Here is a 22,731-nt window from a genome sequence, read left to right on the forward strand (position 1 = left end):
TTCAGGCAAACCAAGTGCTGCAACCTGTGTGTTGGAGTCGGCCATTTCTACTAGACCTGTCCCAAATGTGGCCTTAAATCATAAAATAACAGCCCACCGTGCTGGAGGTAATATATCGGCATGGATAGAGAATTGGCGAATGGGCAGAAAACAGTGAGTTCTTTTTCAGTTTGGCGACCTGTTACCAGTAGGTTTCTACAGGGATCAGTGCTGTGATTGCAACTGTTTACAATATATGCCAATGCCTTGGAGGAAGGAAGCAAATGTAGTGTAGCCAAATTTGCAGATGACACAAAAATAGGTGGAAAAGGAAGTTGTGAGAGGGATACAAACAGTTTGTGAAGAAATATTGATAGGATAAGTAAGTGGGCAAAAGGTTGGCAAATGGAGTATAATGTAGAAAATGTGAAGTTGTTCATTTTGGAAGAGAGAACAAAAGAACAGTATTATTTAAATAGAGAAAAACTGCAGAAAGCTGCAGCACAAAGGGACTTGGGGATACTTGTACACGAAACACAGAAAGCAGGCACACAGGTGCAGCAGGTAATCAGGAAGGCGAACGGAATGTTGGCCCTCATTTCAATGGGATTGCAACTTAAGAGCAGGGAAGTCTTGCTGAAACTGTACAAGGAACTAGTGAGACCACATCTGGAGTACTTTAAGCAGTTTGTCGTCCGCTGACATAAAGAAAGATATTGGGCGTGATTTAAAAGAAATGGAACAGAATCCCATGTCGAGTGCATTTAGCCACATGTTTCCGCTGCTCGCAGCACCGAGGTAGACCCTGTTATCTAACTGGACTCTGTTTCATTTTGGTGCCTCAGTGGAGAACTCCCTACAGAGGCGGCACTTAGTCCCATTTCTTGCACTGAGGAAAAATGGCAGCCTGATCCTAAGGCATCCCCCCCCCCCCCCCCCCCCCACGTGACCCCGGGCTTCCCCAAAGCACCTATGAGGGGATCATCGGGCCCCCACACCCCACCCCCAGACCAATGTGGGCAAAATGCCACCCAGACATCTTGGCACTGCCAGCCTAGTGGCACCCAGATGGCATGGCCAAGGTGGCATCAGAGGTGCCAGGGTACTACCCTGGCCAGAGTTCAGCCGCCCAGGGGCCCCCAATCCCGTGGGAGACCCACCCGAGAGCCGGTACACATGGTCCCCGTTTCTGGAGATTAGTACTAACCAGCGCTTCCCCCCCCCCCCCCCCCGGGTCTCCAAGGCACAGGGACTTCTTTGATTGTATTGAAGCACCCAGAGAGCGAAAAATGCTGTCTGTGGAGGAGCTGTACATTATAGCACTTTGTGTGATAGGAATTTTGAAATGTTTGTAATATTCTTTCAGATATTTTACGAATACAGTGTATATTTGCAAAACATAAACGAAGAGCAGAAGTATATAGTAAATGTAACTGTGTCGGAACACCTCAGAGTGCGACATGACACAGTGTACTCTCTGTAATGAAAATGTTGGAATGTTTGTAATATTCTCATTACTAGGGTAGCATTGTGGATAGCACAATTGCTTCACAGCTCCAGGGTCCCAGGTTCGATTCTGCCTTGGGTCACTGTCTGTGCGGAGTCTGCACATCCTCCCCGTGTGTGCGTGGGTTTCCTCCGGATGCTCCGGTTTCCTCCCACAGTCCAAAGATGTGCGGGGTTAGGTGGATTGGCCATGATAAATTGCCCTTAAGTGTCCAAAATTGCCCTTAGTGTTGGGTGGGGTTACTGGGTTATGGGGATAGGGTGGAGGTGTTGACCTTGGGTAGGGTGCTCTTTCCAAGAGCCGGTGCAGACTCAATGGGCCGAATGGCCTCCTTCTGCACTGTAAATTCTATGATAATCTATGGTACTGAAGCACCTCAGAGTGCGCCTTGATCTCTGTCGAGAATGAATATTATTGCACTTTCCTGTTACGGCAATTTGAAATGTTTTCTCTTGTTTCTTTCAGATGTTTGATGAATAGAGTTTACTTTTGCAAAAACGAAACTAAAAGCAGAAGGATATTGGAACCCAGAGAACAAATAAAATCAAGCAGAGTGAAAGACAAACCAAAAATTAGAATGTCAAAGTGCCAAAGAATGAAAAGGTCTCAGCAGAACAGCAATACCGCGCTAGTTCCAACAATTCAGCAAACCTGCAATAGGAAAACATTCCTGAAGCCAGTTTCTGTTTTCAGCCCAACACAGACCACCTTCAGCTTGTGTTAGGAGTGACAAGACAAATGCCTCAGAGTTTATGCAGAAGTCTGCCTCCAGTCAGTATGTGTATTAATCTGTCCAATAAACAAGGTCAAATACTGAAAGTTGTTATTCCAAATCCCAATGCAAGTAATAACTACAACATTTAGATAATTGAAAGTGTTACAAGAAGCCAGAGAACCTCGTTCACCATCCCCATGCATTATGTACACTATGCTTTGCTATTGAATCGATGCAAACCACTCTATATATCTTAAGGCAGATGACTTAGCACAGATAAAGTACAGAACAAAATAAAGTTCCTGACAGTGTTCCTACCCTCAAAAGATGTGGAGTCTAAAACAAAGACATTAATTCAATTTAATTATTCAGCCATCCAGCTCTAGCCAGCTGCATTCCACAGGCGCCGCCATCGTCCCTGCAGGTTTGTTACATAATTTCATCATCTATCGGTTACCTTGTCATTACCTTTAAAGCTTTTGATGCTATTCTAAGCAGACATTTATGCAACTCTGCCATTATCAACATCATGCTTTCGTTGTGGGTCTTTTTTACACGTTTAGGACTCTGCTCGTCAAAAATAATTCTAATCTGCAGACTTGCAGGAGTCATTACTTTTATGCTCGCAATCTGTTAGGTATGTTGATCACGTTTAAATAATCTATCACCTTTGTGTTAAAGTCTTTATCTCAAACTTTTGTTCCATTGACAAAGCCTTAGTTGTGGAAGTTCCATCTGCACAATACTTCTGTGAGCTCTATGCAAATGTATCAATCTTTTGAGAGCCCTGGCCTGCTAACGGTCTTCTGTTCTGGGGCAGGTATACTCTCCTCAGCCTGACCTACTCGAATTGATGGGGTCATTGGCAGAGCGGATTTAGTGCAGTGTGCATCCTTGGAGTGCCCTGGCTAGATGCTCTTGGGGTGCCTTACTGCTGCTTCACTTCCCTTTGGGTGCCCAATGGCCCCTCCCTGACTGCTTGAGGAGAAGGTGCCCCAGCCTCCTCTCACCTAGGCTGAAACACAGCCAAGGCTAGAGCAATGGTATGCAGCTCGAAGCACAAATCCGGCAGTAACTACTGGAGCCTAGTCTCCAAAGCAGCGACTCTCCCAATGGGAACTTCAGTACACTCACATGTCGGAGGCAGACTATCAGTCAGAACATGAGCGGACTCCTCCATCTTTCATTCCAGTCTGCTGACTATCTCTGACAAGAGGCGGCACGGAGCCCAGAGGTTAGCACTGCTGCCAGGGACCCGGGTTCAATTCTGGCCTTGGGTGACTGTGTGGAGTTTGCATGTTCTCCCAGTGTCTGAGTGGGTTTGTTCCAGGTGCTCAGGTTTCCTCCCACAGTCCAAAGCTGTGCGGGTCAGGTGGATTGGTCATGCCATGTTGCCTCTTGGTGTCCAGGGATGTGTTGGTCCGGTGGGATTAAAGGGTTGCAGGGATAGGGTGCTCCTTCAGAGGGTCGGTGCAGACTCAATGGGCTGAATGGCCTCCTTTACCTCTGTAGGGATTCTATGCTTCTAATCCATGAATGCTGCCTGATGTTTCCCTTCCTGTCTTTGCATTGGCAACATTTCTTTTCGGGGAAATTATCAAGGCTTGTTAATAGGAATCCAAGCCTAATCTAGAATTCGGTCCCACCGAGGGGCATGTATCTGTGCCAGTGGAAGGTGCAGGTAAATTCAGTGACAGTTCTTCCTCTTAAGATTATTCTGTTTCCTCCTCAGAAGTGGTCTGGGAGCTGGGTCAGAGACTTCTTCGGGAGGAAATCCTCCTGCTTTTCTTACTGACTGATTAGAGAGAAGTGAGACTTAGTGGTATATTTTAAAGATCACTCACAGTCATTGTCCACATGTATCTGGATTACTGATGGGCCCTCACTGGCTTGTTTGGGCGGGGGGGGGGCCATCTCGCCTTCTATGCAGGGACAATCCCTATCCTCACCACTCAGCTCTGTGGTCTGCTCTTTAAACCATGAGAGGATCTGTAAGCTGAGGATCCCCCTCCAGTCATGGCTCTTTTCCTTTTATGTGAAATCATGTCCTACATAAAAGCAGATGGATTGACAGTGAGCACTATGGGTGAATGAGAATCCAGAAGCATGCATGCCATGCGTCCTCCCCAATAAGGGGTGAAGATGCCGTTTATGCAGGAACATACATGAAATGGTGTACTTAAAGTGGCTGGCAGACATTTGGTGCTGGTATTCCATCTGCTGGTTTGAGCGACATCCCCTTGGCCTCTAACCCTGGGCCTGCCTGATACCCTCATTAGTGTGTGAGTTTGCGGTGAGCAAACATTTCACTTACCCTGACAGAGTGGAGCATTCAGCTGTTTGTGGAACTGCAGGGTGGTCCTTCTCTAGGTTTCATGGGCGTGAACCTGCCCGGTGGCCTGCTCCCAGGCCGGCACGGTCAGGTGGATAAATCTCCTGCTCCCTTCCCTCGGAGAGAGGACCACCCGCCTTTCCTGGATGGTTTGGAAGAGAACCCTCAGGGAGGCTTTACGGAAGGTTTCCTTCGCTTTGTTGCCATTGTTTGCCTCTTCACCCCAGCACTAGGCCTGCAATGAGTCTGTCCGGCTGCCATTTCAATACGGCACCAAGACTTTCAAACCCATGAGGTAAACAAGGGTGGTCGGGGGGGGGGGGGGGGGATTAGTTCCTGCTACACCGCCAGGAGATTCACTGAGCTTCTTGCTGATTCATAATTATTGAGTTGAAAAAAACAGAAGATTGCACACGTTTAGCCGTCCAACCACCCAGCGGAAATTATGCCAACTTTCCCACCACTCCCAATCACAAGAATGCAAATTTTCTTTTTCGTTCATATATGGGAATCGCTGGCTAGGCCAGCATTTATTGCCCATCCCTCGTTGCCCTTCAGAAGGTGGTGGTTAGCAACCTTGTTGAACCGTTGCAGTCCCCAAGGTGTAGGTACACCCACTGTGCCGTTGGGGAGGAAGTTCCAGGATTTTGTCCCAGCGACAGGGAAGAAACAACGATATATTTTCAAGTCGGGGTGGTGACTGACTTGGAGGGGAACTTCCAGGTGGTGGGGATCCCAGGTATCTGCTGCTCTAGTCCTTCTAGATGGTAGTATTCTTGGATTTGGAAAGTGCTGACCAAGGAAATGAAAATGAAAAATCGCTTATTGTCACAAGTAGGCTTCAAATGAAGTTACTGTGAAAAGCCCCTAGTCGCCACATTCCGGCGCCTGTTTGGGGAGGCTGTTACGGGAATCGAACCATGCTGCTGGCCTGCCTAGGCCTGCTTTCAAAGCCAGCGATTTAGCCCTGTGCTAAACAGCCCCTGGGTGCTGGGTGCAAGGAACCTTGGTGAGTTCCTGCAGTGCCTCTTGTAGATGGTACACACGGCTGCCACTGTGCAGTGGCGGTGAAGAAAGTGAACCCTTGTGGAAGGGGGAGCAATCAAGTGGGCTGGTTTTTCCTGGATGGTGTCACGCTTCTTCCGTGTTGTTGGAGCTGCACTCATCCAGGCAAGTGGGGAGTATTCCATCACTTCTCCCTGACTTGTAGATGGTGGACAGGCTAGGCTCTGCAGGATTCCTAATCTCTGACCTGTCCTGGTAGCTACAGTATTAATATGGCCGGTGCAGTTCAGTTTCTGGTCAATGGCAGTTCCCAGAATGTTGATAGCATGGATTCAGTGATGGCAATGCCACTGAATTTCAAGGACCAACAATTAGATATTTTCTTGTTGGAGATGGTCATTGCCTGGCACTTGTGCAACATGAATATTACTTGTCACTTGTTAGACTAAGCCTGGATATTATCCACGCCATGCTGTATTTGCATGTGGAATGCTTCAGTGTCTGAGGAGTCATGAATGGTGCTGAATATTGTGCAACCATCAGTGAACATCCCCACTTCTGACCTTATGTTGGAAGGAAGGTCATTGTTGAAGCAGCTGATGATGGTTGGGCCTAGGACACTCCCCCGAGGAACTCCTGCAATGATGTCCTGGAGCTGAGATGATTGATCTCCAACCACCACAACCATCTTCCTTTGTGCCAGGCATGTCTCCAACCAGCAGATTGTTTTCCCCCCCCCAATTCTCATTTACTTCAGTTTTACTTGGGTTTCTTGATGCCATTTCAGTCAAATGCTGCTTGAATGTCAAGGACAGTCACTCTCACCTCACCTCTGAAATTCAGCTCTTTTCTCCACTTCTGGACCAAGGCCAAGAGGGGAGTGACCCTAGTGCAACTCAAATTGATCATCACTGAGCAGGTTACTGCTGAGTAAGTGGTACTTGATAGCACTGTTGATGGCCTCTTCCATCACCTCACTGATGATGATGGAGAGTAAATTAATGGGACGGTAATTGGCCGAGTTGGATTTGTCCTATTTCTTGTTTACATTGCCAGGTTAATGGCAGTATCGTATTGGAACAGTGTGACAAGTTCTGGAGCACAAATACTAACGCCGGAATATTGCCAAGGCCCATACATAGCCTTCGTAACCACCATTTCTTGATAAAACATGGAGTGAATCGAATTGGGTGAAGACTGGCATCTGTGATTGTAGCAAATGACTTGTCTATGATGTTAGGAAGGAGGACAGGATTGGGTTTGCCTAGGTTGATGCCAGGTTATCGGTCCGGTTTCAGTTCTGGGTGGACACAAATGAGTGGGCATTTCGGGAAAAGGACATTAGTGAACCAGATGGGTTTTTACGACAATCGACAATGGTTTCATCTGTCGTGGTGAGATTCAATCCTGGGTCCCCAAAACATTACCCTGGGTCTTTGGATCACTAGTCCAGCCATTCTCTCTTACGGCCTACTTCTCTACAGTCCTCAAATCATGTCCAACACAAAATCAATTTAACAACTATTTTTGGTTTAAAAAAGTTTTTCTTACTTGCCCCAAGGGGTAGAACAAGCTGGAATAGACAGGAGCTCTATTTTCAATGCTGTACTGCTCTTCAGTACAAATATTAGCATTTACATTTTGATAGGAAGTATAAGGAAAGGCAATATAAAGGGTATATTTCTAAACTGGAGCAGAGGGACCTTGATGCATATGTGCACAAATTCATTGAAGGTGGCAGGACAGGTTGCTAAAGCGGTTAAATTAAGACACATGACATCCTGAGATCCAGAGTACACCAATTTTGATGATTGTGGGGAATAAAAAAAGAGGTGGTATGAAGAAAAACCTTGTTACGCAGTAATCCAGGATTTGGGATACACTGCCTGAGAGAGTGTGGTGGAGGCAAATCCAACTGTGCATTTCATCAGGTATTTGCGCAATTATCCGAAGAGAAAAAACTTGCAGCATTACAGAGAAAGGGTGAGGGAGTGAGACCAATTACGTAGCTCTTACAGAGAGCCAGCATGGATGATGGGCTGAATGGCCTCCATCTATGCTGTAACCATTCTGTGATTACAGAAAAGATGTCGATACCAGAGATGTGCAAATAAGTACATGGATAAATTAGCTGCTATGCAAGGTTACACTTCAAATAGGTGATTGAAGAATAGGATAATAGACAGGTATGATAAACTAGTAAAATTCCTGTTCCTTGTTCAAACAAGATTGTAAACCCAACAATTACAGACCAGTCAGCTTAGCTTCAGTGATGGTGAAGCTTCTGGAAACAATTATTCAGGATTGAATTACTTGTCACGTGGAAAAATGTGGAATGATTAGAAACAGCTTCATGGATTTCCAAAGGGAAAATAGTGTTTAACTGTGTGGAGTCTGCACGTCCTCCCCGTGTGTGCGTGGGTTTCCTCCGGGTGCTCCGGTTTCCTCCCACAGTCCAAAGATGTGCGGGTTAGGTGGATTGGCCATGCTAAATTGCCCGTAGTGTAAGGTTAATGCCCCGTATAACGGGTATACGGGTTACGTGGGTTTAAGTAGGGTGATCATTGCTCGGCACAACATCGAGGGCCGAAGGGCCTGTTCTGTGCTGTACTGTTCTATGTTCTATGTTCTATGTTCTATGTTCTAACTAACCTTATGAAGAGGTAACAGAGAGGATTGATGAGGGTAATGTTGTTGATGTGGTCTACATGGGCTTCCAAAAAGTATTCGATACAGTGACAAACATCAGACTTGAAAGAAAGGTCATGGCTCATGGAATAAAAGGGAAAGTAGCAATGTGAGTAGGAAGCAAAGGATAATGGTCATTGGCTATCTTTTGAGCTGGAGGAAGGTTTGGAGTGATGTTCCTCAGGGGTCAGTATTGGTACCCTTGCTTTTCTTGATATACATTAATGATCTTGATATGTAGAGGACAATTTCAAAATTTGCAAATGATACAAAACAAGCATTGAAAACTGTAAGAGGACAGTGTGGAACTTCAAAAGGATAATTGATAAGTTGGCGGAGTGGGCAGATAGGCAGCAGATGAAGTTCAATGTGGAGAAATGGGACATGATGCATTTTGTAGGAGAATATGAATAAACAATGTAAAATTAGGGTACAATTGTAAAGAGCAGAGGAACCTGGATGTACTTCCAATAAAGGTGACAGGACAGATGGAGAGAGTAGTTCATAAAGCACACAATATCCTGGGCTTTATTAATAGTGGCTTAGAATACAAGAGAAAGGAGGTTATGCTGAACTTATTTAAGACACAGCAAGACTTCAGATAGATTATGGTATTCAGTTCTGGGCCTCACACTTTAGGAAGGTTTTAATGCATTGGAGATAGTGCAGAAGAGGTAACAAGAATGGTTCAAGGGATGAAAAACTTCAATTTTGAGAATAGATTGGAGAGATTGGGACTGTTCTCCTTGGAGACGAGAAGGTGAAGAGGATTTGATGGAGGCGGTCAAAATTCTGAGGGAGTTGGACAGGTAGATAGGGAGAAACATGGACAATGCGATTTAAAGTGATCCGCAAAATAAACAAATACGTCGTGAGATTATCATAGAATTTACAGTGCAGAAGGAGGCCATTCGGCCCATCGAGTCTGCACCGGCTCTTGGAAAGAGCACCCTACCCAAGGTCAACACCTCCACCCTATCCCCATAACCCAGTAACCCCACCCAACACTAAGGGCAATTTATCATGGCCAATCCACCTAACCTGCACATCTTTGTGACTGTGGGAGGAAACCGGAGCACCCGGAGGAAACCCACGCACACACGGGGAGGATGTGCAGACTCCGCACAGACAGTGACCCAAGCCGGAATCGAACCTGGGACCCTGGAGCTGTGAAGCGATTGTGTTATCCACGAAAAGAGCGATTGGAGCCTGGAAAGCACTGCCTGGAAGTGTGGTGGAGGAAGGTTCAATCGAGGTGTTCGCAATGGTACTGGGTGAGCATTTGAATAGAAACAATGTGCAGGGGTACGGGGAAAAGGCAGAAGAATGGCACTAAGCCATGATGCTCATTTGGAGAGCAGACATAATGGGCTGATTAGCGGCAATATAAACAAGCTAGAGAAACTATGCAGAGGAGCTGTTTATCACTCCTAATTTTGAGAACATGTACCGGTGTAATGAATTAACATATCTAGTACTTAGCTCTGGATGTTAATCCTCTGCGAAGCAGCAATAATCGCAAGGCTGCCACTCCGCTCAAACTTTTCAACTCCCTGCTCTAAATTTCTTGTCAGTCTCCCAAGTTCTGCTCCTTCCGAAATACAGAGCATACAGTCAGACTAAGAACTCCATCACAGCATTATAGCATCTGTGCGGGAGAAGACAGCATTAGCTGCCAAAGGGTAAGATTATGCACCCAGTAAGAATGTTATTCGTTCTGTGATTCGTCGTTTGTAAGAATGTACCTGAATGGACTACTCCTAATTTCTATGTATGTTTCTATGTCGCTTAGTGAATGGGTGAGTGGATGAATGAGTGAATGGCAGGTTGGGTGTGGTAGGTCGGCGAGTCAGATCAGGTCAGGAGGGCTAGTCAGATTGTGTCAAAGAACAACGATCAAAGAAAAGTACAGAACAGGAACAGGCCCTTCGGCCCTCTAAGTCTGCACCTGTCATGCTGCCTGTCAAACCTAAATTCTTTTACACTTCCGGGGCCTGTATCCCTTTATTCCGATCCTATTCATGTAGTTGTCAAGACGCCCCTTAAATGTCACTACCGTACCTGCCTCCACCATCTTCTCTGGCAGCGAGTTCCTGGTTCCCACTACTGTGTAAAAAGCTTCCCTCGCACATCTCTTCTAAACTTTGCACCTTGCACATAAAACCCATGTCTCCTGCCCGTTGTGGCGGTTGGATGTGGGGTTGTTGGCGGAGGAGGAGGTGTGTAGGAGGGTCCGGGCAAGTATTGAGGGGTACCTCGAGGTGAATGATACGGGGGAGGTTCAGGTGGGGATGGTCTGGGAAGCCCTGAAGGCAGTGATTCGTGAGGAGCCGATATCCATCCAGGCACACAGGGAGAGGAGCGAGAGGAGTGAGAGGGATAGACTGGTGGGAAAGATGCTGGAGGTGGACAGGAGGTATGCAGAGGCACCAGAGGAGGGACTGTTGGGGGAGAGGCACAGCCTGCAGGCTAAATTTGATTTGCTGACCACTAGAAAGGCGGAGGCACAGTGGAGGAAGGCACAAGGGACAGTGTACGAACATGGTGAAAAGGCGAGTAGGATGCTGGCTCATCAGCTCCGCAAGCGGGATGCGGCTAAGGAAATTGCTGGAGTGAGAGACAAGAGTGGGAATGTGGTGCGGAAGGGGGTAGAGGTGAATGAGGTCTTCAAGGACTTTTACGGGGAACTGTACCGGTCGGAGCCAACGGGGGAGAGGAGGGGAATGGAGAGGTTCCTTGACGAGCTTTCTTTCCCGAAGGTGCAGGAGGAGAAGGTGGAGGGGTTGGGTGCGCCGATTGAGCTGGAGGAGCTAGTTAAGGGGATTGGGCAGATGCAGTCAGGGAAGGCACCGGGGCCGGATGGGTTCCCGGTGGAATTTTATAAAAAGTTTGTGGACCTAGTGGGCCCCTTGCTGGTGCGGACACTCAACAAAGCGTGGGAAGGGGGGACTTTGCCCCCGACGATGTCTCGTTTATTCAAAGAGGGACAAGGACCCCCAGCAGTGTGGTTCATACAGGCCCATATCTCTCCTCAACGTGGATGCTAAGGTGCTGGCAAAAATCTTGGCCACAAGGATAGAGGACTGTGTGCCAGGGGTTGTGCACGAGGACCAGACAGGTTTTGTGAAGGGAAGGCAGCTGAACACGAATGTGGGGAGATTGTTGAATGTCATCATGATGCCGGCGATTGAGGGGGAGGCAGAGATAGTGGTGGCACTGGATGCAGAGAAGGCCTTCGATAGAGTGGAGTGGGGGTACTTATGGGAGGTTTGGATTTGATGAAGGGTTCATTAGATGGGTAAGGCCGCTATATGAGGTCCCGATGGTGTGCGTGGCCACGAATAGGAGGAGGTCGGAGTACTTCCGGCTTTACCGAGGGACCAGGCAGGGTTGCCCCCTGTCCCCCTTGTTGTTTGCACTGGCAATCGAGCCGCTGGCGATGGCGTTGAGGGATTCAGGGAGGTGGAGGGGTTTGGTGCGGGGTGGGGAGGAACATAGGGTGTCGTTGTATGCCGGTGACCTGTTGCTGTATGTGGTGGACCCGGTGGGAGGGATGCCGGGGGTGATGGAGTTGCTAGCTGAGTTTGGAACCTTTTCAGGTTATAAATTAAATTTAGGCAAGAGGGAGGTGTTTGTGGTGCACCCTGGAGACCAGGAGGAAGGAATTGGTAGGCTCCCGCTTAGGCGGGCAGGGGAGAGCTTTAGGTACCTGGGGGTGCAGGTGGCCAGGGACTGGGGGACTCTTCACAAGCATAATTGCGCCAGACTTGTAGATCAGATGGAGGAGGAGTTCAAGAGGTGGGACATGCTGCCATTATTGTTGGCGGGGAGGGTACAGTCCGTCAAAATGACGGTGCTTCCAAGGTTCTTGTTCCTCTTTCAGTGCCTGCCCATCTTTATCCCCAGGGCCTTCTTTAGGAGAGTGACTAGCAGTATTCTGAGCTTTGTATGGGCGCATGGGACTCCGAGAGTGAAGAGGGTGTTCCTGGAGCGAGGGAGGGATAGAGGCGGGCTGGCGCTGCCCAACCTTCTGGGGTACTATTGGGCGGCCAATGTGTCAATGATGCGTAAATGGGTGATGGAGGGGGGAGGGGCGGCGTGGAAAAGAATGGAGATGGCGTCATGTAGCAGTACGAGCCTGGGTGCCATGGTAACGGCGCCATTGCCGCTCTCCCCTAAGAGGTTTACCATGAGCCCGGTGGTGGCGGCGACCCTAAGAATCTGGGGACAGTGGAGGCGGCATAGGGGGGAAACAGGGGGCTCGATGGAGGCTCCACTGGGTGGCAACCATCGGTTCATCCCGGGGAACAAGGATGGGGGATTTAGGGGGTGGCAAAGGGCGGGCATCAGCAAATTGAGGAACCGGTTTATTGGCGGGAGGTTTGCGGGCCTGGGCGAACTGGAAGATAAATTTGGCCTTCTCCAAGGGAACATGTTCAGATACTTGCAGGTGAAGGCGTTTGCTAGGCGACAGGTAGAGGGATTCCCTTTGCTCCCCTCACAGGGGACGATGGACAGAATGCTTTCGAGGGTGTGGGTCGGAGAGGGGAAGGTGTCTGACATCTATAAGGTAATGCAGGAGGTGGAGGAGTCGTCAGTGGAGGAGCTGAGGGCTAAATGGGAGGAGGAACTCGGGGAGCAGATAGAGGACGGGACTTGGGCGGATGGATGCCTTGGAGAGAGTCAACTCTTCCTCCTCATGAGCGAGGCTTAGTCTCATCCAATTTAAGGTGCTGCACCGGGCCCACATGTCCGGGACTAGGATGAGTAGGTTCTTTGGGTGTGAGGATAGGTGCACCAGATGTTCGGGGAGTCCAGCGAACCACGCCCATATGTTCTGGGCATGCCCAGCACTGGAAGAATTCTGGAAGGGGGTGGCGGGGACGGTGTCGAGGGTGGTTGGATCCAGGGTCAAACCAGGGTGGGGACTCGCAATTTTTGGAGTTGCGGTAGAGCCGGGAGTGCAGGAGGCAAAAGAGGCCGGTGTCCTGGCCTTTGCGTCCCTAGTAGCCCGTCGAAGGATTCTGCTACAGTGGAAGGATGCAAGGCCCCCAAGTGTGGAGACCTGGATCAGTGACATGGCGGGATTTATAAAACTGGAAAGGGAAAATTTGCCCTCAGAGGATCAATACAAGGGTTCTATAAACGATGGCAGCCTTTTCTGGACTTCCTGGCGCAAAGATAGGTATCTTGGTCAATAGCAGAAGCAACCCGGGGGGGGTGTTCCTTATTGTAGTTTCTATTCTGTAACTTTATATTGTGTTAATTTGCATTGTTGTTAAAATGCTGTGTTGTGCATGGGGGTGGGGCAAATGTTTATGATTATTAATATTATTGTTATTTTTGGTATTTTACTATGGTGCGTTATTGTTGTATAAATTCAAAATTTTTCAATAAAAATTATTTTTAAAAAACCCATGTCTCCTAGTAATTGACTCTTCCATCCTGGGAAAAAGCTTCTGACTATCCACTCTGTTCATCATAATTGTCAAGGGGTAATCGGGTGGTGGGGGGGGGGGGGGGGGGGCAGTGTTGGTTGTAGTGTAGTTGAGTTTTGGGGAGCGGGTTGGTGTAGGGTGGGCGAGTCAGCGTTCAGTGTGAGTGACTTGGGAATCAGTTCTGTAATTACCCAGGAATTATAAGTCGGATTTTTCTCTCTAACATTCCTTTGGGTAACGAGCCGTGTCTCTAACACAGTATCAGAGACTTTTGCAGAGGGTCCAATGGAGCAGGAATTGCGCATCAGAAATTCAAACTTTCTGGGAAATTCCCATGGAGGTCAACGTGCCGCCACTTCCACGCGGTCCCAACATCCAATCTGGGTCATGCGTCCAGTCTCTGAATTTTCGGAAGATCTGGCCTAATGTCTTTAAATAAGCAAATATGGTTTTAAATAAATCCTCGGTATAGCCCTCCGTCCTGGAGCAATGCCCTTATCAATTTCAGTGTAAGCAGCGCACGAGAATAGCAAGGATGAACCATCACCAGTGACGAAGAATAGTCAGTCTCCATCTAGCATATGACACAAGCAGGAACACTCAGAAGGGAAAACACATTCTGTAAACAATGTCGGAGACAATTATTGCTTTTAACTTGTTGCAGCTTTAGTTTTCTGAAGCAACAGAAAACACATGAGAACCTAGATAAAGATATTCACTATATGAGATTCCACTGCCAAAATATTCGCTGCAAAGAGTTGTTAAATTCACTTTCTATTCAATGAGTTAGAGGTAAGTTCAGCTCAACTCATTGGCATTCCAGCCTGTAATGTATACCAGGCTCTAAGAATGAGGCATTGCACTGGGGACCATTCTGCAGTCCAGAAGGAGAAAAGAGCAGTTCTACGTTGAACTTTAGTCCATTTTACCTTCATTCCCTCAAACATAAGAAGCGTTGCTTTGGGGCGTGCATTTTTGGCTTTTCCGTGAAGACATTTTTCTGAAAATTAATCAGCCCTACCAGCTGCATTATAAACATTTAATTCCCGTCGATTATTTCTCTTGTTTGCCAGATTGAGAGGCTGAGTTGGTAACGTGATCACAGCCCTTCAGGAAAAAAGCATGCTGAGTTATCCAGCGGGGGAGGTGCGCTGAGTCCATGCAGTCTTGCCCTCTGTCTCAGCTGTCACTTTCTTAAGGAAGGACTCCTTGTTTGAAGCCGTGTGCTTCCCGTTCCCTTCTTGGGCCTCGTTGCTGCACAGCATCCCTGGATATTAGAGTGGGGGAGGTGGGGGATGCAACCTGTTCACAGGCTTTTGTCAACACTACTTTGAAATCAGCCCACTAGAGGTGTACGAGAATGGTCCAGTGCGATTCACTTTTTAATTTTCCATCCCTGTGGGAACTATACTCAGCACTTCCCCTAATGGTACAACTGTGACAGGTACAGTTGACATAGTACAACTGAGATTAATTAGTGCCTGTTTACTACCCAATTAGATTATTGGATCTGTAATAACTATACACAAAACAATTCAAAGAGATCATCACCAGAAGTATACTGCACAACAAAATCTCCACAAACCAAATTCAAGGCATCAAAACATGGGCAAGTTTAATACTTACAACATTCAGAAAGCGGCATGTTTTCAAACAATTTCCGAAATGTAAAACAATCACGTCTTTGAAACAGAATTATTACAAAAAACATGCTCGAGACACAAACCAAGTATTACAATGTTCACCCATGGAGTGTAGCTTGGCAAGATAGCCCTTTTAAAAAGCTTCACCCGAACTTCCCTGCATTTATAACGCTGCCTCTTGCAGCAGCTCTCAGCTGTGCCCTGTTAAGCCACAAGCTGATTTCAATTAATCTGATTCAAGTAAAATCTATGGGTCATTTAGAATAGTCTTTCGAGAAAAGATCCTCACAGCGAAGGGCCTTATTCGGTGTCGTGCAATTCTCTATGGATTCTGACATTAGCTCCCTCAGAGTCACCAGTATATTTTGGTTCACATCACCTCATGCCCAATTTACATTGAAGCTCTCCGAATTAGCGTTCGCGTTTAAATACAAAGCCAGAAACATTTGCAGGGTGTGTGTGTGTGTGTGTGTGTGTGTGAGTGAGTGAAGGAAGAGAAGGTAACAATGTGAATGGGTCACAGATACAAAGCACTTATTTTTAGACAATTTTTAATTGTGGCCCAGATGTCAGCACACTCACAAGACAATGCACATATTAAATGCTATTCATCCAGTCGGCCCTCACCTTGCCAATGACAGGGATATCAACAGAACCCCAGGTGTCTGCTCCCCAGTGGACCAGGCCGGAGGCAAAATCCGCAGTAACAATCCCAGCAACTGGAAAATATGGAAAGGATTGGAAGATCCATAATGAGCTCACAGATTGAAGCCATGAATGTTCAGACAGAATTATTTGATCCAAAGTACCATATCTATATTCACATTTTTAAAATAGTAAAAATCGATTTCAGTTTTCTTTCCGTAACAATAAACTATTTTCATAAAAGCAGTAACTAGACGTTTCAGTAATTCTTGAAACGTACACATTTTTTTAAAAACTAGAATGCTCTCCAAATTAATGCAGTAAAATAGACTGGAAACAAATGTTTGGTGCAACTCAATGAAACGCTTTAAAGAAAAACATGAAGATTTTTTTATGCTACAATTGGTTAGCTTGGCAGTGGAACAAAATTAATTCAATGGAGCACTGACACCTTGTGAGACAAGGGCTATTAGTCACTCTCACCACCTTACCCAATTTTAAACATAATCATGAGCCCTTATTAACAGAAGCTGCCTGATCGGCTGCTCTTTGCCAGTATTTTGTGTTTTTATTTTTCCTCTTTCAGACCTCAGCTACGTCTCTCAGATCGGCAGCAAGTGGGGCCTCTCCAGAGTGCAGAACTGCAGAAAGAATGAGCCACCAGTCAAGCACTGCATAAAAGGTGTAAGTACAGAGCACTGCTAGCCGCCTGGGATCATTCATTGTTAGTAGAAAGTGGACAAACAGGAGAACAGGTAGGATTTTTTTTTTAAATGAACACTTTCCTAATTAAATTTGTCAACATACAACAAAACGCCTCATTATTATTTAACTGAATAGTATGATTTCTTGATTTGCAAAGGCCTACATCATTCTTAAACAGCCTCCGCTGTTTTACAGATTTCCGACATAATGTGGAAATGGGCCTTTTTCCATTGGCAGCTTCTGCAGCTCAAATCAGAGGACAATGACCCTTTATGTACTGGCTCATGCTCTTACCCCCACAGTAAATAGCAGTCCCATCTTTCCTATTCGGTCATCAGCACAAAGTGGCATGTTCCAAGTACAGAAGCTGCACTGGCCCACACATCTCAACATTTGACGTTTCCTTCTGAGGAACCATTCGGTCTTTATTCAATGCTTCAACCCAGTCAAACTCGGGCAGTTTGCATGGAAGGGAAGTTAGAAGTACAAATCCATATCTAAATCAACATGCGCTGCCCCACCATGATAACGAACACTCATTGAAACGTAAGACAGACCGTCCCACCAGTACAGGCACCAAATGTTTATTGTGGAATATTCCGGTCACAGAATTCATTAAAATACTTTTTGTTCAGAAGAAAAAGGTTCCCAGCCGGATCATGCCTGATGTAAGTCACTGGAATCTGTTGCGAGGCCTCATTTGATGAATTTATACAAAATACTAGACACTTAAAGCTATGTGGCTAATCAATTGGAATGTTTTCTTTCAGATGTCTGGGTTAAAATACCTTGGGCAGGATTCTCCATTGGCCAACGCTGAATTCGGGCGGAGAATAGCTCCCAATGCCAAAATTGTGACAGGTGCAGGTTTGATGCCGAATCGCGATGCTCCACCTCCTGAAAATGGCGCCAATGCGACTCACGGCGTGCATAGTTGAACGCTGTTCGTATATCATTAATGGGCCCACTTGTGATTCTCCACCTCCGATGGGCCGTTCCCGTCAGCGCAGTCCACATGTGCTCGCACAAATTGTTAACTTGCCGTGGTGGCTGAGGGCAGCACAGTGGGTTAGCACAGCTGCCTCATGGCGCTGAGGTCCCAGGTTCGATCCCGGCTCTGGGTCACTGTCCGTGTGGAGTTTGCACATTCTCCACGTGTCTGCGTGGGTTTCGCTCCCACAACCCAAAGATGTGCAGGCTAGGTGGATTGGCCACGCTAAATTGCCCCTTAATTGGAAAAAAAATGAATTGGGTAACTTGGCGTGGTGGCTGCTGAGAGAGAAAGAGGGCATACAGACAGTGTCCTGCGCTGCCATGCTACGCCGTCAGCCGTGCCGCTGGCTAGGGGGGCTTCTGGCAAGGCTGGAGGGAGTAGTGGGGGGGGGGGGGGGTGGCCAGGTGGTGGGCTATAGGATCAGGGTGGACGGGTACGCAACACCATTACCGCTGCCGGCAAGGCAGCCATGCAGCTGCGCATGCCACTGACTGCCCGCTATAAACCTGGTGCCCTGAATCATATAGGTTACCCCTCCGGGGCACCCCACTTGCTGCCCTCTCACCCTAGACGACCCATCAGTTGTATGGGCACACTCCAACACAGCCTGTCCCATCTTTTCAACCGCGATCAGTGTGTTGGGGGGGGGTTTGTATAGTTTATCCGCGGTTGCAGCTCGTCAGCCCTGAGTGTGTCCATCACGGACCCGGCAATTCCCGCACCGTTTTTCATGGGTTTTGGTGGTGGTCCACGCGATGCCGGTGCTAGCGCCCCTCACCGGTAGCAGAATCGGTGCAGGTGTGGCGCTGATCTTTCTGACGTGAAACGCCACCGATTCTCCGTTGGCGTCAGCTCTTAGACCCAGGAACGGATAATCCAGCCCCATTGTGTATATTTTGAGATGTCTTTTGTTTATTTATTTATTCTGAGATTTTTTTAAAAATATCTGCACGACATTAAAAACGTTTCAGTCTCCACACGACCTCAAACTGCTTCCTGTTGTCAATTTTTGGCCACATTTGTATCTCAAATTGCAACGTTACGATTGCCTATGTCATCAGGTTTAGTGCGTATTCCCTAGGTAAACAGGTCCTGGTGCACTGTAATTGCAGATCACAGGGCACAAGGTGGTGTCGTAGCCCCACTATGTCATATACCACAGGATCGTCTGTGAGCAGTGCCATGCAAAATCTACCAGCATTTCGCTATAATCATGGGTTTATTGACCATGCGTCTCCTGGAAAAAAAGAGGGGAGGGGAACCAGGGTGTTATTCGCAGCCACACAAGTGGAACTCCAAGGTAAAGGGATTGCAGCTGGGGGTTTCCAACACACAACCACAGTGCACTCAATTTATAAATCAAAGACAAAATGTATTTCCTTCTACTGCTGTTGGTAGATTGTTAAGGAACGAACAAAATGTTATTGCTTTCATTTATAAACTAGCTCATTGTTTTAATGAGGGCTCCTCGAGTAAAAATGTCAGTTGTGGGGTTAGGTGGATTTAAAATAATGAGACATACAACTGTGTGGGAATCATGGGTGCCAACCTGCATCCTCCATCTCCATGTCACCACAACCTCCCTGCTGCTACACCAGCATACCCGTTCTTCCATGCTGCTTCAACTCTTATCATTTTCATTAAAATTGTTCAACTGTACATATCTCAGTGTCTGTCCCAATTCAGCTGGTCTATATGGGCCCTTTTACCAATACATTCCAATATTCTTCTTTTTTTTTAAAGCAGCAATGAAGCTAAACACTGCCAAATTGAGCATAAAAATTCATAAAATATTTAATTTTAGGTTTTTAAAAATTAATTACAAATGAGGTTAAATGTAATTCTTACTGACATCACCTTTTTTGATAAAGCATGGAACAATGAAAAATAACTGTCACTGAGACCCATATCACACAAACCAACAGTGCATACAATCAGCATCAGGAAGCTACGAAAGGAAGGACAAAAAAAAATCAGCATGTTCCAAATATTTTAGTGAAATAGGGGGCTGGATTCTCTGATTCTGGGGTATGTCCCCACCCGACGTAGGAACAGTGGTGTTTTACGGCAGAAAAAGTGGAGCAAAACAGCCACCGATTGGCCGTTTCGTTGGGGGCTAGCAGGACAGCAGCGTAGAGCACCCGGCTCCACTTACCGGTAGGCCCCAGAGAACTGCCGGCTCCATGGCCGCACATGCGCACGGCGGCGACCTGCAGCGGCCGTGCCGTGCTACATGGCGGCAGCCACTCGCAGACCCGGCCCGCGAAATAGTCTCCCCTCTTCGGCCGGCTCGCCCCCAAAGTGCCCCCAGCCCTGAATCATGACCCTCCCTGCCCGTGGATCGGGCCTCTCTCGACTGTGGCGGTGCTGGACCGAGTTCCCGACGGGTGAGACCACGAGAGACCCACCCCGTCAGAGGCGGAGCATCGGGCCTCAGGCAATATCCTGAGGCTGTCGATACGCCGCTTTGGAGGGGGCGGAGCATCACGAAAGCGGCACTGCCCTCAATTTCATTGGAAACATGGATTCTCCGGCTGGTCGCCGAACACTATTTCGGCGTTGGCGACCGGAGAATCCAGCCCTGGGTCTCTCACTCATACTTGGAAGTGTTGAAGAAACCTGCTAAACTCTTTCAGCCCAATGTTATGACAATTGCCTATAAACATGCAAAGGAATGACCATTATACATTCAGATCCATTTCGGGCCTGAACCAACGCAGGACATATTTCCACTTCAGTTTAGCAGGCAGGTTAGTGACTTGCAGTTTGTGTTTCGCTGAGTGTACCAGTAGAAGTTGCTCAAATCACGGTTATTACAAAAAAGACAGGGTGAACATTAGCAAATATAACACAGGCAAACACAACCCAATAATTTTTCAAAAACTGCTACCCTCTCTCTTGGACTATTGTTTTATGAAAAGCATAACAATGAAGTAGTTCAGATGCTTTCTGCAAGATTCAGTTCAAGAAAAGTGTGGTCATCAAACCACCCGATATGGATTAGCTCTCGAGTGCTGCAGCCACCATTTTACTTAAGAACAAAGTGCTAACACTGCTGGGAATCTGAAACAGGGCATTTATATTCTTTACGTTTTAATGTGCACAATCGTAGGCATTATCTTCACTCTTTCATCGTGCAACTCAAGTGAAACAAATAGTTTACACTTATCCCCACTGACATAATGGAAGCTGAGCCATGCATTAAAAGATGCCTATAAAATTTTCAAACCTGCATTGTGTCATAATATACACACCAGTATATCATGGTGCAGACACACACTGATTGACACACAGCAAGACCAATCAACCTACAGACACCGCAGCCAATCACCAGTTGGAGCACACTCACTATAAAGACAGAGGGGACCAGTTTTCCTGCTCATTCGGAACGCAGCCTCTGAGAAGGACAGAGCTCACAGCTTGTAGCACAGATCTTCACCATGTGCTGAAAGTATAGACTGGTTAGGATAGGCATAGGTCTTCAGTTTAATCTAACAGTGTCGACCCACAGTGAAAGTATGTTCAACAGTTTCTAGCTTAATAAAATAGTGTTGTACTATTTCAAGTGTTGGTAGCCTGTATGTGTTACTGCTGAGGTAAACACTGTCTCCACAGATCCAGAGTACCCAACACATCACATTGGCTTAATATTGTTGCAAGCAAGTGTTAGATGAATCTCCTCTTCTTCTTCTTAGACAGTCCCTTGGAATGGAGGACAACTTGCTTCCATTCTGGTTCGATGGATTCTGAGATGGCTGCTGAGTCAAAAATGCCATCTGCAGACCCTGTCACATGCGAGGCAGGTGAATTCTTGAAAGGGTCGGATAGAAATGAGTTGTTTGGAGATTTGTGCATTCACTCCAGTGTGTTAATTCATTTCTCTGTATAAAGGACCAAGTCTCTCGATATGATCGGTGACTTCCCGAACAAACCTTCTCCATTTTGGTCGGTCACGAGCTGGAAACTCCCAAGAGTCATTGGGGATGTTTGACCTCTTAAGGAATGCTTTGAGGACATCGCTAAAGAGATTCCTCCTGGGACTCTCCTGCCACAGCCGAGTTCTGAGTAGAGCAGTTGCTTTGGGAGTCTGGTGCCAGGCTCACAAAGAACACGCACTGTGTTAGTAACAGTGGTTATATTGTCTGCTGTGTTTTCCAGTTAAATCTTAAGTAAAGTAACATTTGCAACAATAGTTTTAACATGACTATTGTATATTAAAATATATGATCTTGGGAAGCATTTTCACACATATCTTTGCTTCTTGTAACAGGAGTGTAGCTGTGAGAAAATAACATACACTTTAAATAAAAATATTGCCAATGATGAATTGCACTAGTTTACGTGACTGATCGGATATGCAATGGTGAGTCAATTAATGGGGTAAAATTTAAAGGATCTAATCTGGAAAAATGATTCGCTGGCTGGAAGATGCAAATCGCATTCCTTAAGCATGTCAGCACTATCGAGGGAGGGCTCGAGTAAATATACTTCCATGTATTTGTTGTCCTGAAGTGATGATTTTGCCAACCCAAATGAGTCTATAAACCTTCAGAGTCCTGGATGTAAGTAATATCTTTCCCTGATCTACACTACATCATGTTAAATTATTGTTGTAAATTTTCCATGTCTAAAGAATTATCCTCAACTGAGGCACTTAACTCAGACACAATCACAATTACTATCATGTTCTACATCCTGTAGGTTTTGCATTTAAATAGCTAATGTAGGAGTGCTGCACGGCAATGCTAGACTATTTATTGTAGCTTTTACAATCAACAGAAATGACATGCTGTAAATGAAAGGAATTGGGAAGCTTGCTGGAAAGCATTCATCAGATAGTGAAAAAGAAACCGGTTTTGGCTTGGTAAGAATTATCACAGCTTTTATTCATAATATCTTTCTTCCGCATATGAAAACAGGTAGAGATCAAGTATCAGACTTCTCTTAAAATGATGAACTGGCGAATGGAAACCTCAGAATTACACTTGGCATTTTATTCTGCAACTTACTGCAAGTCCAGTCAACATTCCATTAAAACACTTAAGTAGAGCAACAATTCTGAATAAAAAAAACCCCTCAG

The 22,731-nt window shown here is 46.5% G+C and overlaps 1 protein-coding gene across 2 annotated transcripts in view; it reads right to left on the reverse strand.

Annotated features, from left to right (window-relative positions):
• Positions 1–22,731, reverse strand: part of LOC119971305 (plasmanylethanolamine desaturase-like) — a 166,007-nt gene that overhangs the window by 34,538 nt on the left and 108,738 nt on the right. For both annotated transcript variants that reach the window (XM_038806672.1, XM_038806671.1), the window contains one exon: positions 15,935–16,026. In XM_038806672.1, coding sequence (XP_038662600.1) covers positions 15,935–16,026 — 92 coding nt within the window. The remainder of the gene's footprint in view (positions 1–15,934; positions 16,027–22,731) is intronic.

This window comes from Scyliorhinus canicula, chromosome 9 (genome assembly GCF_902713615.1).
Source record: "Scyliorhinus canicula chromosome 9, sScyCan1.1, whole genome shotgun sequence".
Lineage (NCBI taxonomy): Eukaryota > Metazoa > Chordata > Chondrichthyes > Carcharhiniformes > Scyliorhinidae > Scyliorhinus > Scyliorhinus canicula.